General features: G+C 38.0%; 2 protein-coding genes across 2 annotated transcripts; one reads left to right on the top strand and one right to left on the bottom strand.

The window, feature by feature from the left end:
• Positions 1-1,089: 1,089 nt before the first annotated feature.
• Positions 1,090-8,759, bottom strand: pmela (premelanosome protein a). The gene is made up of 12 exons (XM_020645127.3): positions 8,598-8,759; positions 7,159-7,254; positions 6,909-7,055; positions 6,475-6,609; positions 5,236-5,397; positions 4,851-5,135; positions 3,991-4,752; positions 3,774-3,893; positions 3,540-3,642; positions 2,773-2,978; positions 2,598-2,688; positions 1,090-1,668 (listed from the first exon to the last, which is right to left on the bottom strand). The coding sequence occupies exons 1-12, from the start codon at positions 8,659-8,661 to the stop codon at positions 1,524-1,526; spliced, it is 2,316 nt and encodes a 771-aa protein (XP_020500783.2). The 5' UTR covers positions 8,662-8,759; the 3' UTR covers positions 1,090-1,523.
• A 3,373-nt stretch (positions 8,760-12,132) lies between these two features.
• On the top strand, positions 12,133-16,481 carry cdk2 (cyclin dependent kinase 2). Its single transcript, XM_020645146.3, has 7 exons — positions 12,133-12,727; positions 13,835-13,912; positions 14,010-14,130; positions 14,242-14,412; positions 14,510-14,611; positions 14,707-14,910; positions 15,456-16,481. The coding sequence occupies exons 1-7, from the start codon at positions 12,612-12,614 to the stop codon at positions 15,558-15,560; spliced, it is 897 nt and encodes a 298-aa protein (XP_020500802.1). The 5' UTR covers positions 12,133-12,611; the 3' UTR covers positions 15,561-16,481.
• The last annotated feature ends 100 nt before the right edge of the window (positions 16,482-16,581 follow it).

The raw sequence follows: 16,581 nt of genomic DNA, 5'->3' as shown, positions 1-16,581 counted from the left end.
AGTTTTTTAATTTAAAAATTAAACCCACAATATATCTAAGTCTTTCAACCTTTGTTTAAACTTAATTATAAAGATCTTTTAAATTACACCATTGAAACAAATCTAAAAAATGTTTTAAGTGGTATTTACATAAATTGAAATTCACTATCTCATTTAATGCCCTGGGTTTAAATAGATCATAATATAATCTCAGTAAATATCCATGTCTGACTACTTAATTGTTTGGTTAAACCTTTTTTTGTAATGGGACTGCACTTTGAACTAATTCGGTAGAATGCCCCAACTAGGTTGATTCCCTTTGAGATATCTTGATGCAAATGTTAGAACAATTGTTTTTTTATAGTCGTGGGTTTTTAACAAAGCTTTATTAAGTTAGTTCATACCTGCAGTATTTGTCAGTCATTTTTCAGCTAACCCAACAAACTTTCAGGTCATACAACTGATCAAGTGAATGAGATTTAGCACAAAAATGTTTTATTTACATATACAGCGGATTGAAAGCAACATTAACAGACAATATAATATGTATATATGTATGTCTGATGACCTGATTCATATTTCCATTAAGTCCAATATTACATGTCGTGTAAGCTTAGGTTTTGTCCCCACTAGGCCGTGTTGGACCTTTCTAATTCCTAAGAAGGTAGTGCATGGTTGGTTTATTAAAGCTTTTTGTTTTGTTTGGAAACAGCTGCCTGTCATCTGAAAAGGCTTGTGATATTAATGAGAGTGAAAAACAGAGTAAAACCCTCTGTAGAGCTGAGGGGAATCATAGAATTGTGTTATAATTCCTCTCCCTGTGAGAGACCCTTTGTTGTTACGCAGCTATTTTATCAATTGTTTTATTTCAAACTAATAATTAGTGCATCAAAGACTCAGATTATGTTCAAATCAAAAATGTTGCAAAGCTGAATGGATAAATTCTGCCACAGTGTTTCATTGGCCTTGATCATTTGAAAACTTACCAAATGATGCTATTGTTGATTAGTTTGAAAATTGTTCCCACTTTAATTTGTTTGTTTTCAGTCTATGACATAAGATACTGTTAGCAAATGAATGGGAAACAAAAGTAGAAAAATAACAAACATGTTTTCTATAGAGTTTGTTTTTATTAATTTCAGAGTAGCAAACATAACGCTCTGTGATGTGAGTGATTACAATTCATTGTAAAGATAATGTGTCATCGTTCATTTTCCATAGGGTAAATATAAGTAAGCCACAAGTAAGAGACTAACGAATGGCTTCTATAAACTATCAGTGCCAATTAATAAAAAATACTGTTGGTCAAAATAAATATTATGTTCCTCTTCAAGCATTTCAACATTTGTATCACACTGTGCTCTCTTCTAGAACAACATATTTAGTTGTTTAAGGAGCTGGTGAACGTAGCTTGGTTCACTTAAATGGTTCTGGGATAAACATGAACCGAGAGTAAAAATAACATGACAGTGAGAATATGAAGTGTTAAAGGAGATATTTAAGCAGATGTTGTAAATGTTGAATGCACAAGTCGATAATGATATCTAAACAACCCTCCCATGAAGCAGTGGGCGGCTCTCTCCCGCTGACTGTCTGCTCAACAAGTTCCACAACAACATAGGCACCGATGTTACCCCTGGGCTGCCTTCATTATTGTCTTCTCTGAGTGGCTGGTACTGCTTGAACCGCCTGTGAAGAAACATGGAACATGTGAGTAAGGTCAGGAAAAAGTCAGTAATCATTGAGTTAAACCAAATATATTGGTTAATCCAAGTGAAATGTGCTTAAGCTGCAATCACCATTTTATAAAGTAAAGAAGAATTTAAAACTGTTAACAAGCAGCTGGCTCGCTTTCAGATTAACTGGGACAGATTTTCTATTTGGATACGTTTAGAAATGACTGGTTTAGTTTGAATCAGCAGATACATTATGTTTTGTTATATTCCATTATGCTCTATAAGCTACACTAAATTGCATGGTGTTATATTACTTTACTTAATGTTGCCTTGAATGCCTTTCAGCAAGTCAGGTAAAATTATCGTTGACTTTCAGTGGTTGACCTTTTTGCATGCCGACATTAAAGTAAAGTAGTATAGTCTGGACATTGGGAAATATTAAAACTATTAGAAGGTTTTCAAGTGACCTATCTATTTAATATATGCACCTACAAACGAGTCATAGGGTAATACTTTTTGTTCAGTGAATATAAATAATTGCTGACATGGTTACAGCTGTACTTACAATCTAAACATGTTCATTCTAACCTGCTGAACAGCAGCCAGCATGTTTTCAGTTTAACAGTAAGCATGTTAGCATGCTGGCATGTTAGCATGCTGGCATTAGAATTGTTGTATAGAGTCTCATCAGGAAGCGGTCTATTTTGGGACCCAACAGGGATCAAACCCCTGAACCCTTACACTTTCTAATACTATATGCTTAATTCATACGCCTTTGTTGATTGTGTTTTCTGCTCACTTTAAGAAATATTTTGACATTGTGATACAGGATTACTGAGACACTAAAATTAAACAAGCTAAGACAATTTTATGTATTTACAGTACCTTTGCTTTAAAAAATGTTTTATCAAAGAAGTAAACAGTTAAAAATCTCAAACTCACCTGTACATCAAACTTAAACAACAGACCACACAGGCTAGAACCATCACACCAAGGACTGTGACGGCAGTTCCAGCTGGGGAACCAGTGGAGGCTGAAAGAGATGCACACTGTAAATAAGAGCCAAATCAATAGACTCTGAACTTTAGTGCCAATCAGGAATTTTTTGTCCACCCACCTAGTGACACGCTGACTCTGGCACTTGCTTCAGCAAAACTGACATCATTAGTCAAAGAGACATTGATGCAAAACACTCCAGTGTCATTGAAGAAAGAACGAATGATCATTTGACAGTCTGGAGAGGGTCTGGCTTCAGTACAGACGGTTTCCATCGGCGTTACACAGTCAGCATCAGAAATGACTGTGCACACCTCACTTGGCAAGCTATAGGAAATATAATAAAGATGCAGAGAACAAATGATGCCTATTTCTGGACAACAGACATGGCAAATTCATGTTTTTCAGCAGGAGAAATCAATAATATCTTGGAGTTTTCTGATGCTGTCTTTGTGTCGGTAGAATGATTATTGAAGAAGCTTCTAAAACCAGAATTTCATACTTTAAAGATCACATCTTATGCAAAATACACTTTACCATGGTTTTATAACCCTAATATGTGACACTAGCTGGTCTGCAAACCCCCAACTGTGGAAACAGAGGGGTTTATAGGCATGATAAATTACATGATCAGAATGGATTTTTAACAGGAAACTTCACAGACATGTTTTGGGGAGCTGTCAGACCTATTTAAAAAAGGATAATATGTGACCTTCAAGACATTCGTCAAAGGAAGTCATGTTGTTACATGCAACCTTACAGAATCTTTCTTGATTTGAGTAATATTTGTAATATGTCTGATTGATTCTAGACAGGTTCTAGATTCTAATTTAACAACCAACTCAACAACTCTAGTACCTTGTGTGATTGAATAATGTCATTACTCACCTTCCCTGACAGATAACAGTGACGTCCACAGCATTCTGATCCAACTCAGTCGCCAGTGACAAAACACCCGACATCTGTACAATCTCTACACTTTCAATAGCCTCTGCAGGATGAAAAGAGGTGAAAAGAAAATGTTATGAATTTCACAGATATCATATTATTTATTATTATCAAGAATATTATTATACAAGCATGTTTTTAAATGCCATTATTACAAAAATTTTACAGACTTACGGATAACATCTAAAGAGGTGGCAATGGAGCCATAACGGTAGACATTACAGTCATTTATCAGCTCTGATACGTCTCTCTTAGCCACAATCAGGGCGACCTGTGATGGATCTACAGCAACAGCTGTTAGTGGAAAAACAAAAGGCATATTTCATCACACCTATGTTGCAAAAGCTTTATCTTTGTTTTTCAAGAATACTTATTTGGAGGCACTATTCACCTGTAGGAGCTGCGGTAGCTGCAACGGTATTCTCTGTGGCTGGTATTTCAGCCTCGGCATCAGTTGGTGCTGGGTCTTCAACAGCCGTGTCCTCAGTGGTAACAGTGACTACAATGTCATCAACAGGGACTTCTGTTTCGTCCTGGACAACCTCTGCAGCAACATCATCAGCAGCATTAATGACCTCAACCTCCGCCTCAGGAGCAGCAGTAGCAGGAGAAGCAACAACATCTGTAACTACTGCTGCAGCGGGCGCAACCGTGACAACAGCAGCAATCTCAACTGCAACTTCTTCTCCCTCTGCAACAGGGGCAACAGTAGCAGTATCAGCAATTACAGGCACAATTTCTTCAGCTGCATCTGCAACCACAACAGTTTCAACTGGAGCAGCTGTTGCAGCATCTGTCAGCTCTACAGTTTCAGCTGCAGCATCGACAACCTCACCAACTGCTGTTGCAACTGTGACCGCGGCTGCAATATCTGCTCCTGCAGCAGGGACAACAGTGTTGGCAGGATCTGGTACAATAGCTGCATTGACTTCAGGAGCTACTGAAGCAACAATAACTACTGCTGTTCCTGCATCTACTGTGTTTTGTTCTTCTGCTGCAGGAGGCTGCAAGGAGGCAGCAAGTGCAGGAACATCAGATGCAGGGAGATCTTGAGCTATTGTGTCTCCTTCTTCAGCCGGGGCAGTTGGGATAGCTGCAGCAGTGGGGGTAACCACAACCTCTGCTGAAGCAGCAGAGGCATCAATGGGAGCAACTGAAAGACAATTTCAAACAGAGCAAACTGTAGTTAAATTTTTTTTTATTTGTATTTGTGTAAATCCTAAAAAAAAGAAATGACATTTCATATCTCACCAACAGTGGGACTTCCACATGTCTGGGGGATGGTTGCCATTAGGACCACCTGTGGTCTAAACGTCCCAATGTCAAGATATGTGTGTGTGACGGAGAGCTCTCTGGAGATCAGAGTACCGCTGCTGTCACCAAAGTCCCAGCTGAAGCTGATGTCGGCATTGTCAAGATACTGGCTGGGATCGTGGAGCTTGACACCGAAAGCGATGGCTCGCTTCTGGATGAAGCTCTGGTCCGCCTGGTTAACATCATTGACTTGGGAGAGGGACATTATGAAGGGAACCTGGTCTGATTTGGGGGAGAAATACGTAGAGATGTTATGATACAGATCAGCTTTAGGTACAAATAATAAAAGAAGAGTTTTCCTCAAGTAGGTACGATAGGATACCTGTGACTGTGAAGACAGTGGAGGCATAGCCGAGAGGGATGAACTTGTCTTTGTTGCGGCAGTGATAGATGACAACCTCCATGTTGTAGGAGCCCAGGGGAGTATCACGTGTGTTGAGACTGAGGGAGGACGATGGTCCATCTGCAACCTGCCAGTAACGCCCTGGAATAGAGCAACATTTTAAATATTAAGAGTGGTCATCCTTGTAAATCACCCTCATTATACTTGAGATGCTGTTATTAGCAGATTGTAGGATATAGAAGACCAGAAAGAATTCACTCATATTTTTGTTTTGAGTTTTAGAGGATAGGAGGGCTTTTAACCTTCAAAATATAAGGGACCAAACATAAAAATCACTTGGGGTTTGTGGGCCACACAGAATAGGCCTATAGAGGATTACAATTAACTTTTACCCCATAATGTAATCAGTATTCATGAAACGATGTGCATTCCTTTTCTATAATATATAATTAATTCCATTCTATATAATTATTTTAAAAAACAATAGATAACTTGATTTATCACTTGTGTTGTTGTAGTAAATTAATACTTTTCACAATCAGCTTCACGTCCATTCATCAGAGACATTTAAAGCCAAAAGTGAGCTAATGTGAGTTTCTATGGAAACTGATAGCTCAGAGTTCAGATTCAGACTTCACTGAGCAAATGGCAGGTGACTGATGTATTTAATCCTGTTGTTGTTAATCAGGGCATTTTGACCATACATACTCAGCTATTGGTTTAGAACATTAAGTCTATGCTTTACATATCTCACAGTTGCTTGTTCTGATGTGCAGCAGCATGTGTTGGCAGCCTTTAACAGGCCATAGTTAATCAAAAAGGGCCAATGGTCAAATCGGCTTGTTGGGTAGCTTCAGAATTGTTTACCTAATTGTGATGTAAAATAATATAACTGTAAACTAGGTTGATCATGTCAATAAAAACCATGACAAAATATTATTCAATCTTATTCTGTTACATTCAGTCTTCAGATGTGGAAGAGGATGATAGTTTCCTTTGTCAGACATAAAGGGTGATCACAGTCATGCTGTTCAGTGAAAAGACCTTAGGACAGTCACCACTGATTTTTAAGGATATTTGTGTCCTGATTATTGAAGGTTTTCAGTCACAATGGGGTACCATAGCTGACCTATATTGTTACTGCTGCAGCATATTTTACAGTAGAGGAGCAGCCTAGTTCTGAAACAGACTGATTATTATTTAAACAAACATATTTACCCCATGCTTTCCACACATAAACATAACGGTTCTTCTTGTCCTTGCCCTTCTTGAACGATGCACCATTTGGGAAAACTCCAGTCCAGTCATTGTCATGGTTGGGATACACAGGCTGACCTTTGTGATATTGGTTCCCTGAATAACACAAAAACCAAATCAGAATCAATAACAGACACATAAACTATATCTAAACATATAAATATGAGACCAAAGATCTTGTTAATAACAAAAGAATATGGCTTTTTAAATTATCATCTATAAATTAAAAACCCTTTTCATTATTCATATGTTCATTGTTAAATAATGTTAAAATGGGGCTTTGAGCATTCATGAAAAAGAAACAACAAAAACTAAAAAAGATCCCAACAGGTTGCATATCAAATTTTACCTCCCCCCCTGCAGTGTTACACCTATTACCAAAGAGGTTATCTCACCATCGATGGTGCAGTTGCGTGCCCAGACCACCTGACCATTAGGGAGCATGGTCTGGTTCTTTGGGAAGTTTAGATTAACAGTAAAGGTTGCTTTGGCTCCAGTGAGGGTGGGTGAATCATTTGACACATCAAAAGTTACTTCACCACCTGGAAAGAAGAAGAAGCAAAAAATACGTTTTCAGTTTGAGTTACAGATTGTTGTTTTTTTTTTCATCATTTCTGTTTTTATTAACAGATGAATGAGCCTTACCAGTCCAGGAGTTCCTAAACCTCTGGTCTCCATCTTTCCACATTGGATACATCCGTGTGTTCCATGGGCGGTAACGTGTGAACTGATATTTAGGCTCTGGAAGAAATTTGAAAACTATTAGTAATGGAAGACATTTGTGTTGTGTCAAACACCAAAACCAATCAAATGATATATTGTAGCAAACTTTGAAAAACATGACAAATCATTTAAAAAAAGCTTTTTAACCTCAAAAATGTTCTTTATTGCTTTATTCAGTGTATTCAGTTTGCATTTATATCGTTCCCCCTGCCAAATTGTGTGGTTATATCATGTACTTCATATTGAGTAAAGAGTATAAAGAGTTGAAGTTATAGACTTACAGCATCTTACACAAAAGCAAGGCAGGATTTGAAAGTAATGATAGAGGCGCTTATGTAAATGAGGCCAGATCGGTGTTCTTGGTGTCGTTGAGGGGTAAGGCGCGTCGCGGTTCTTAGCAGTGGGAGTCACATGGTCTGCACCCCCCCCAATCTCTTTCATGTGACTATCAGCTGAGCTGCAGCATCAGTAATCCCAGTGAGAGGAATGTAGGATCCCAAGCACTGACTCACAGGTTATGTTTTCTCAATTAGTGATGCGTATGTGTGTGAACGTGTGTGTGGGTTTGTGTGTGTGTGTGTGTGTGTGTGTGTGTGTGTGTGTGTGTGTGTGTGTGTGTGTGTGTGTGTGTGTGTGTGTGTGTGTATATGATGTATGATTAAACTTAATCACCACTCAAAAACATGAACAATGATTTTCTAAATATCCAAGTATGGAAATAAATGGTTATAATTTACAGCCTTCTGGATTATCACCCTCACATCACAAATTAAAGAGCATCAGTAATGGTTGTAAGAGTTAGTTACTGTGTTAAAATGTTATTTAAATGATTGTTTATCTTATTATCTTGAACAGAATGCAGACTATGCTGGCATGAAATTAGCTTTCATCACAGATCATTACATAGAAATTTCAATTGGATACGCCAGTTTAAGGAATCAGTGTTTAATTGGAGGGAAAGCAGAAATGTGTTGATATGAATTAGGCACAGACATTAAAATGAAACAGTTGCCTGTTATCTGAACTGTGTTATAAAGGTGGTTACATCACACATGGAAAAATCCACTTAATGACATGGTTTAGACTCATTTTTGAGCTTCTAATCTTTGTGTTGCCCAGCTTAATGGAAGAATTGAGCAAAATAATTCCACTTTATTTCTCTCCATGTTTTCTTGCTTTGGATTTTTTTTTGTAAGACTGAAAATGAGAGAAAACACACTTCAGTGTAGTTGCACAGAGACATACATATTCGTTTTCTGAAGTTGTAACACTTTTTAAATAAAAAAGACCTTGAGTTATAACTTACACATTTCTTTTATACTTATTGCATACAGAGCTTACAGATAGTAAAAATCACTCACTTGACCCAGATGCAGATACAAATGCAAAAGCCGAAACCAACAGCGCCAGTACCAGCATCCTCATCCTGTAGGTGTGTGTGTGTGTGCGTCCTCTTTCTGAGCCCAGATCCTCACCCTGCTGTCCTGAACCCAAAAACAACTTCCCGAGAGAATTAACTTAAGTCTCCTCACTCACTATAAGAGGGGCTCAAACATAAATTACCATAAAGTTTCTCTCTGGTCTCTGACATCACTGGGACTCTACAAACTGGCGCCACCCCTTCTTATGAACTTAAGCATGGACAGGTTTGATAAGTGATGGTTTGTTAACTTTTGAACAGATTGTTGTGTTTGTTTGCAGCCTGATCCTGTACATACCATATTTATTATATTATTAAATTTTATTTCCATACCTGAGCTAAAAGTGTTTCTACTTCTTTTTTATTTTTTTGTATTTTACTGTGAATAACATTTAAGCGTGTAAATTTCAGGTCTGAAATAAAATAGCTCCAAAAAAGCACTCAGGAGCTTGTGCACAACTTTCAAGGCGCTGAAGATCTAGTAGTTAAGAACTTTTTAATAATTAAAATGAACACACTTGAGGGAACAGATATCCCTCAAGCAGGACAATATTTTCTAAGTGCATTGTTGGAAAATCAATGACTGCTTGGCACGGTGTAAATTAAAATGTTGTACTCTATGTTCGCTTAAGGACAGAGAGAACGGTGAAAAATGTGAGCAAAGCTCGAGTCATGCCTGCCTTTGACGTATGACCTTAGAGCTATGAGTGCATGGGCGTCACAAGATGAGTGTGTGGCCAGCAGATCAATAGCATCCCTTTATTTCCTCAGCCTGTTCCTCAGCTTCCTGCTGTCCACCTCAGGCTGGTGCAGTGCAAACGATCTGCAGACACACCCGTGCTCCATTTATGAGACATATATCCTCCTTTATGATCATAAAGAGGAATGCATTTACAGGGAAGAGCTGATCGAATCTGGAATTAGTAATAGGCTACAAAAAATCTACTTTCTCAAAGTCACAAGCTATTGAATATAAAACATTTTAAACAATCCACACAACTGACTTTTCTTTCTTCTTTTTTGTATTCTTTGCAAGAGTCACATCTTGTCAAATGGAGCATCTCACGTTTAGCATCTGCATGTAAGACAAAAGTCATCAATAAATCCTGTAAAAAGATATCAGTGACATCACGCTGAATTATTTATGTTATCCTAATTCCCTTGGTTTTTCTATGTGATGTTAGTTGTATAAAAACAAAAGAGGTGATATATCTCTCCAGTTCTCTGTAGTGCTGAAGGATGCTGTTGATGTGCACTTTTTGTTTAAAAAATTTGCGTTTTTCACAAGAGCACCAAAAGTAGCATGAAACGAAAACAGTTACTAAACAGAGGGCTGAGCATTGATGATCTACAGATGTCTCATTCTAATTCACAAATTTATATCCAATTTTCTTTAACTGTGAATAACTAGGAATAACTTGTATGACTCACAAGATAGAAATTATTGATATAAAGGAATGTTAGGTGAAATCAAAGTTGTCAAACTCACAATTCAAATAGATATTTCTGGGTAAATGATTTTTCTTTGCCTTCACTCTGAATGCTGACAACATGGAAACACAAAGTGTTAGAAGTGAAAATGTATGTAAATCAAATATATAAGTTACAAATGTCAGCTCAATGTGCAATACATGATACAGAAAAAAATTAAATGATGTAAATATTACTGTTACAGTAAAGTTACAAAAGATAAGGAAAACATTTAAAGTGAAGAGTTTCATATTTGTTGGTAATTCTCACTCTTATTTTCCTTCTTTCTTCATAAGCATGCTTTTTTTTGTTCTTTGTGTGTAAAGTTGATTTCTAGAGATGAAGAAAACAACAGAAATAAGAGTAAGAGTTCTGTAACAACAGTGTTTGGCTGTTTTTTTAATTTTTCAACCAGTGTTGTCTCATGGCTGTGAGACTGTTTGGTCTGCACTACATGTGACCCCTCATGTGCTGCAGCAGAGTTCAGGAGGAAACAAATCCCCCCCAGAGAGCACCTGACCCAACATACCATGAATAGTCAACCATTAGCTTCTTTTCTCTTAGTCTCCATGATGCTGTATCTTAATTACACTCTTACTGAAGTTCAAGAACTTACTGAATATAATTTTAGATAGACGGGCGGCTTCTGAAAGAAAAGAAGGCCATGTCTGAATAAATTTGGAGTTACCGTTGGTTGCTGTAAAAGCAGATTCTAAACAAATGTTAGTACATTTTTGTGGTTTCATTATTAATGTAGAGTGAAAATTGTGCGCTACATTTTAGAGCTGTTTATTATAATACTGTTAAACCTCCTCTTAATGTAGTGATCATCACCACTGTAGCCCTGAACCCTCTGTAGCCGCTATAATGTAATTAATCTATGAAGGGCTGAATATTTAGGGAAATTTACACTAAAATTATAAATAATTTGAAAATTTGAATTATCTGTACATTTCAGTGTCTTGATAATTTAAATGTTTAAATGGATTTACTACACCACCTGCAAATAAAAGAGAAGAGGTTGAATGACTTCCGTTATAACAAAGTTACATTTATTTTGAGGTTTTAAAAAGACTAGCAAAGAAGAATAATTCACAAAATGAAAAAAAAAAAAAAAAAAGTTGTGGTACATTTTGATGTTTGAAAGGGAATTTTAACTGAAAGTATGAATGAATAAGAGTTGAGAAAAAAAAGAAAATAATATTCTGTTTTATGGAAGATTGTTGAATACTCTGACAGTATAAAAGGCATCAAAGAGATAGGCAACAGCACTTAAACATTTGATTTTCATTTCAGCTACTTCAGAGGGACATAATGACTGCAACAGACCAGTGAGGAACAACTACAGGCCTACTTATTACCACTAGAGGGAGCAACTGTGTTTCTAACATTTCATTTTTACAGTCTATGGTTTCTCCCCTCTGTCCTGTTCAATACACCCTCTCCCACACAGTTGACATTTCCCACCAAACCACACGATTTAAGGTTATACAAAGAAAATAAATCGAAAGGGCATATTGGACCCCCCCCCCCCCGACACAAGAGTTTCGTGTGTTTTAGAAATTGATGTATGAAGTTGAGTGCTATTTTTTTTGTCATTTTGCATATTTTGTTGAAGTTTTCTTGTTCTCCATTTCTGTTTCGTTTAGTGTTTACACGTAAAATGTGTATTTTTTTTTTTTCAATAGGCCTCCATGCTAAATCTGGTTTATCAACTTAACTGATTTAAAAACGAAAAATAACTCACATCTTACCTAAATTACTGGCTGTGTTTGCACATAGAGTACATTTTAGTGTACCATCGTTAAATGAATCCAAAACTATTTTACCGCCAGTAAAAAAATGAAAACAAAAAGTGTTATTTTTCTTTTTTTTTGCGTTTACTTCCGGCTTTGACGTTGCTTACGTACAACGTCATTTTACCGTATGACATGTTGGGTGTGTTTGTCGTGCTCTTCTTTCTCATCCCGAAATACACGGTGCACCTGCAACCACTGACGTTTAAACTATAATTTTAACTGTATTTTTTTAAGGCCTTTTACCTTACCGTCGGCACCTTTCTGGCACACATCCCATTTCCAAGAAGGAGAGTTTTAAGGAGCCGATTTGAAAGACTCTGAAATACCACCCGGCTCCAGTAGTCGGGGTGTCCTGAACGCAAAAAGAAACGCTCCCAGAGTAACGCGGGAAACGCCGCTCTGTTGGTTGAGTGTTTTCCAGGGAGAAGTAGCAAGTAGTCGCCAGGCTAATCCACACATTTTCCGACATTATCTCTATCTGGCCAAGCAAATGACCGGGGCCCGCTTTCTTGAGCTGTGTGGTTCTGACGTGAAACAGTTTTCCCACGACAGGAGCGCTGTGAGCTGTTAGTTACATGTCGGTGCTGCCGCTGCTCCTCTGTTTCTGAGGCCGCCGAGCACACACACAAAGAGAGCCTCGATCACTAGATATACAACATAGACACTGAAGTTTCTTTCATTTTGAAATGGAAACGTTTCAGAAGGTGGAAAAGATAGGAGAGGGGACATATGGAGTTGTTTACAAAGCCAAGAACAAAGTCACCGGAGAAACTGTTGCCCTCAAGAAAATCAGGCTTGACACGTAAGTTAACAATTAGTGTTGTTATCGTGTGGGGACTAAGAGAGGTCGAGTTCACATTGTTTGGAGCTCATTGATGATTTAGCTTTGCTTTCAGTGTGCTTACACTGTTTTATAAAAAAAAAAAGTATGTCTCCATCAGGGTGACATCACTGACATCTGTTGTTAGAACAACCACCCATCAAGACTGACTGACATCAGTCCTGAAGGGTTAGATGCAGAAAATAGATATTTATCACAATAAGTAGCAATCAGTTATTTTACTGTAGTCTGACGTTTCCACAACTCTAAAATAATCCCCTGAAAATTATAATCTATTTTCAATATTCGATCTTTATTCACACTTCACTGCAGCCAATTAAATCCGAGGGGTAACAGACTGGTTATTGGTTTTAATGTTTTACCTTTTCACTTAGTTTTCTTGTAAAACAAAAATAATAATAATTTAATTGCAGGCAATCTTTAATCCCACTGGGTAAATAGTGTGAAAAGGAAGTTAACATGTTGAGTGAATGGCTGAGATTATATGCCAGCACTTGTATGTTTGAGGAAACAAGTCTTCATTATAAGGGATCACAGGCAACAATCCATAAATGTTAGGGACCACCGAATACATTTCAATAAAATGCATTTTCGCCCTTTAGTTGGTTGAATGCATTGTGCCCAACAACCCATACTCTGTGTTGTTATATGGAAATCAGATAATACTTTTCTGAGATGTACCAAGAAACGTTATTTCCCCGGCTACAGCAGTTTGCATCAGTGATTTAAATCCTTCAGTAAATGTTGACCTTTATGTCAGACACAGGAAAGTGAAATCACTGCTGTGTTTATCTTTCTGATATGTCTGATATGTATGCTCTTGTGGCAGACTGGCAGAGATATATTCTAAGACTACAAGCAGTGCCACCTTAGAGGGTCTGCTGATTGTACTGATGGACTGCAGTTATTTTGTCTCTGAAGTTACTGTTGTTTTAATAAGTTACTTTGATTACCCTGTTGTGATGCACCAGAGAAAGAAAGGAAACAAAAAACACACTCAACAACATTTTTGTCAACCTGGAACTATTTTTTAAGCAACATAACGACTTGGTTGTCAATGTATTTCAGGGAAACCGAGGGAGTCCCAAGCACTGCAATCAGGGAGATTTCCCTTCTCAAAGAACTCAGCCATCCAAACATTGTCAAGTAAGTGACTAATGCCCGAGCTAAACCCTTCTTGCTTTCTAGTTTTACGTTTTCAGCTTGTTTTAAAGTCAACCGTGCTTTTTTTTTTTTTTTCCAGATTGCGAGATGTCATCCACACCGAGAACAAGCTGTACCTTGTTTTTGAGTTCCTTCATCAGGATCTGAAAAAGTTCATGGACTCCTCCTCGGTTACTGGTATCCCTCTTCCACTGGTCAAGGTAAACCTCAGAACCTCAGCTAGATTTACAAAGCAGATCTGTCTTCATCCTTTCAAGAAAGTAAATTCAAGTTTCTGAGTAGACTTAACTAATGCTTGTCTGTGTGTGTAGAGTTATCTTTTCCAGCTGCTGCAGGGCCTAGCCTTCTGCCACTCTCACAGGGTCCTTCACAGAGACTTGAAGCCCCAGAATCTCCTCATCAACGCCCAGGGGGAAATCAAGCTCGCTGACTTTGGTTTGGCAAGAGCCTTTGGGGTACCTGTCCGCCCATACACACACGAGGTAATGTGTTCAGCTACCCAATTTGTCCTACTCATAAAGCATCTGATTTCTTTTGTTTGATATTCATTGGTAATATGGTTTCTGTGACTTTTTCTAGGTTGTAACACTTTGGTACAGAGCACCAGAAATTCTCCTTGGCTGTAAATATTACTCCACAGCTGTCGACATCTGGAGCCTGGGGTGCATCTTTGCTGAAATGGTGATTTGTTTTTTTCAATGATGAGCTCCAATGTAGATATTTGAAGCTGGATCAAATGCAAACATGTAACCAGATGAACTGCCCACTGTTTACAGATCACAAGACGGGCCTTATTTCCTGGCGACTCAGAGATCGATCAGTTATTCCGAATCTTCCGTACCCTGGGCACGCCCGATGAGACGGTGTGGCCAGGAGTCACATCAATGCCAGACTACAAACCGTCTTTCCCAAAGTGGGCTCTGCAGGAACTATCGAAAGTGGTGCCTCTTCTCGACGAAGATGGAAGAGAACTGCTCGGAGTGAGAACATGTTTTGTATTCACAGATTTATCACTTACCTCTGCAAACCAAGGTCCACAAAAGAGGATGTAAAAAAAAAAATACATGAGCACTATGACCCTGGTGGATAACAACATTAGCCTGCTTACACAACAATGCAGACCACAGGCAATCATCTCGAGCAAAGGACAATTTTGTCCACTGCTTGTGCTTAATTATAGTGCGTTCTAATTCATAACTACTTCATGCAAACGCGACAGGAGAGGGGTTGGAGGTGTGACGCTGGAGGAGAGCAGAGGCTTCTGAATAGCGTAGCAGTCGCCAAACAGCAGTTGTTTTTTTTTCATGCTCAAGGGCGACATCTACTGTATCAAAACATCACACATTCTTCCTTTAACGAACACTATCTGTAAAAAAGTTTGGGCTAAAGCAAAACAGTTACTGACAGTTTTCACTATTCTCATTTATTAATAAAAACAACCAAACAGATTATCAAAACTGACAATAACATTTTGAAGACATGTTGTTTGACTGTATGTCTCCTTTTCTGCCTTTTGAAATTGCAGGAAATGCTGAAATATGATCCAAACAAAAGGTTATCTGCCAAAAACGCCCTCGTACATCGATTCTTCCGAGACGTCACCATGCCGGTTCCTCATCTGAGACTCTGAGCCAAAGTAAGAAATCAGGCCATTTTAATGCCACCATGTTAAAGCAAGAAGGACCTCCTCCTTGTGTTCACGCTGAAATGGACAGAAAATTTGGACACTACAGGATATGTTGGATCCTGTGATGGATATGTGTTTGAACCTAAAACCAGCATTTTAGACCATGGATGTCCTGAGAGTTCTGCTGTTTTTCTCAGCTATGATGTTATCATAGTTAAGACACGTTAACTGTGATTTCAATATCATTATTTTGCATATTTATGTGCTGCGGCAATTTTGTTTCTGTGATTTTTTTTAAAATTGGGGTTGTCTCCTGACTGAGTGCAGGTCAGACAGACACTTTATGTTATATGCCATTACATTTCCAAAACTTATCGGGTATGATGGCTTTAGGATGTCCACATTTAGTCAAGTAGTTAGAGTTAAATATGATTGAATATGTTTGTGGGATAGTGCAAATAAGAAATGTCATGCTTTTAAGACCATGCAGCAGCTGCAGATAAAGATTGTGAGACTACTTTCGCCACCAGGTGTCTCACAAATCCCTCGCCATCTGATCAAACACTTGGTGCTTAAAGAACACAGGAAGAAAATAGTGTTCTTTTAGGTTCCATTTTTCCAAAAGTTCCACTCTTATGGGTCTAAAGGATCGCAACGTAATTTTAAAACAGCACCTTTGTTAAGCAAACAAAAATGTTTAGAAGTGGTTCAGGTTTTCTGTCAGGATTTCTCACCAAACTGAAGATTTCAGCTGTGTACATAGAGGAGTTCTACACAAATGTTCCCTGTTGTAATTCAGATTTTACAGAATTTAATGTGCTTTTGCATCTTTCTTACTCTAGATTTTATTCAAACCTAATTAACTGTTTTTAAGGATGATGTTTATTTACAGTTTGCAAAAATAAACTTGTTTCAATAACTGTTCCTGTTCGTTTATGTGAGGATCATTTGGGTACTTCCTCCGGTTCATTTGAAGGTGCAGCGGGGTCTGTCACAGTGGGGGTGTAGGAATGGATAATAGATG

The sequence above is a fragment of the Labrus bergylta genome, chromosome 5 (genome assembly GCF_963930695.1).
Source record: "Labrus bergylta chromosome 5, fLabBer1.1, whole genome shotgun sequence".
In the NCBI taxonomy this organism is placed as follows: Eukaryota; Metazoa; Chordata; class Actinopteri; order Labriformes; family Labridae; genus Labrus; species Labrus bergylta.
Note: the sequence above shows the minus strand (reverse complement) of the source record. Positions and strands in the feature narration are given on the sequence as shown.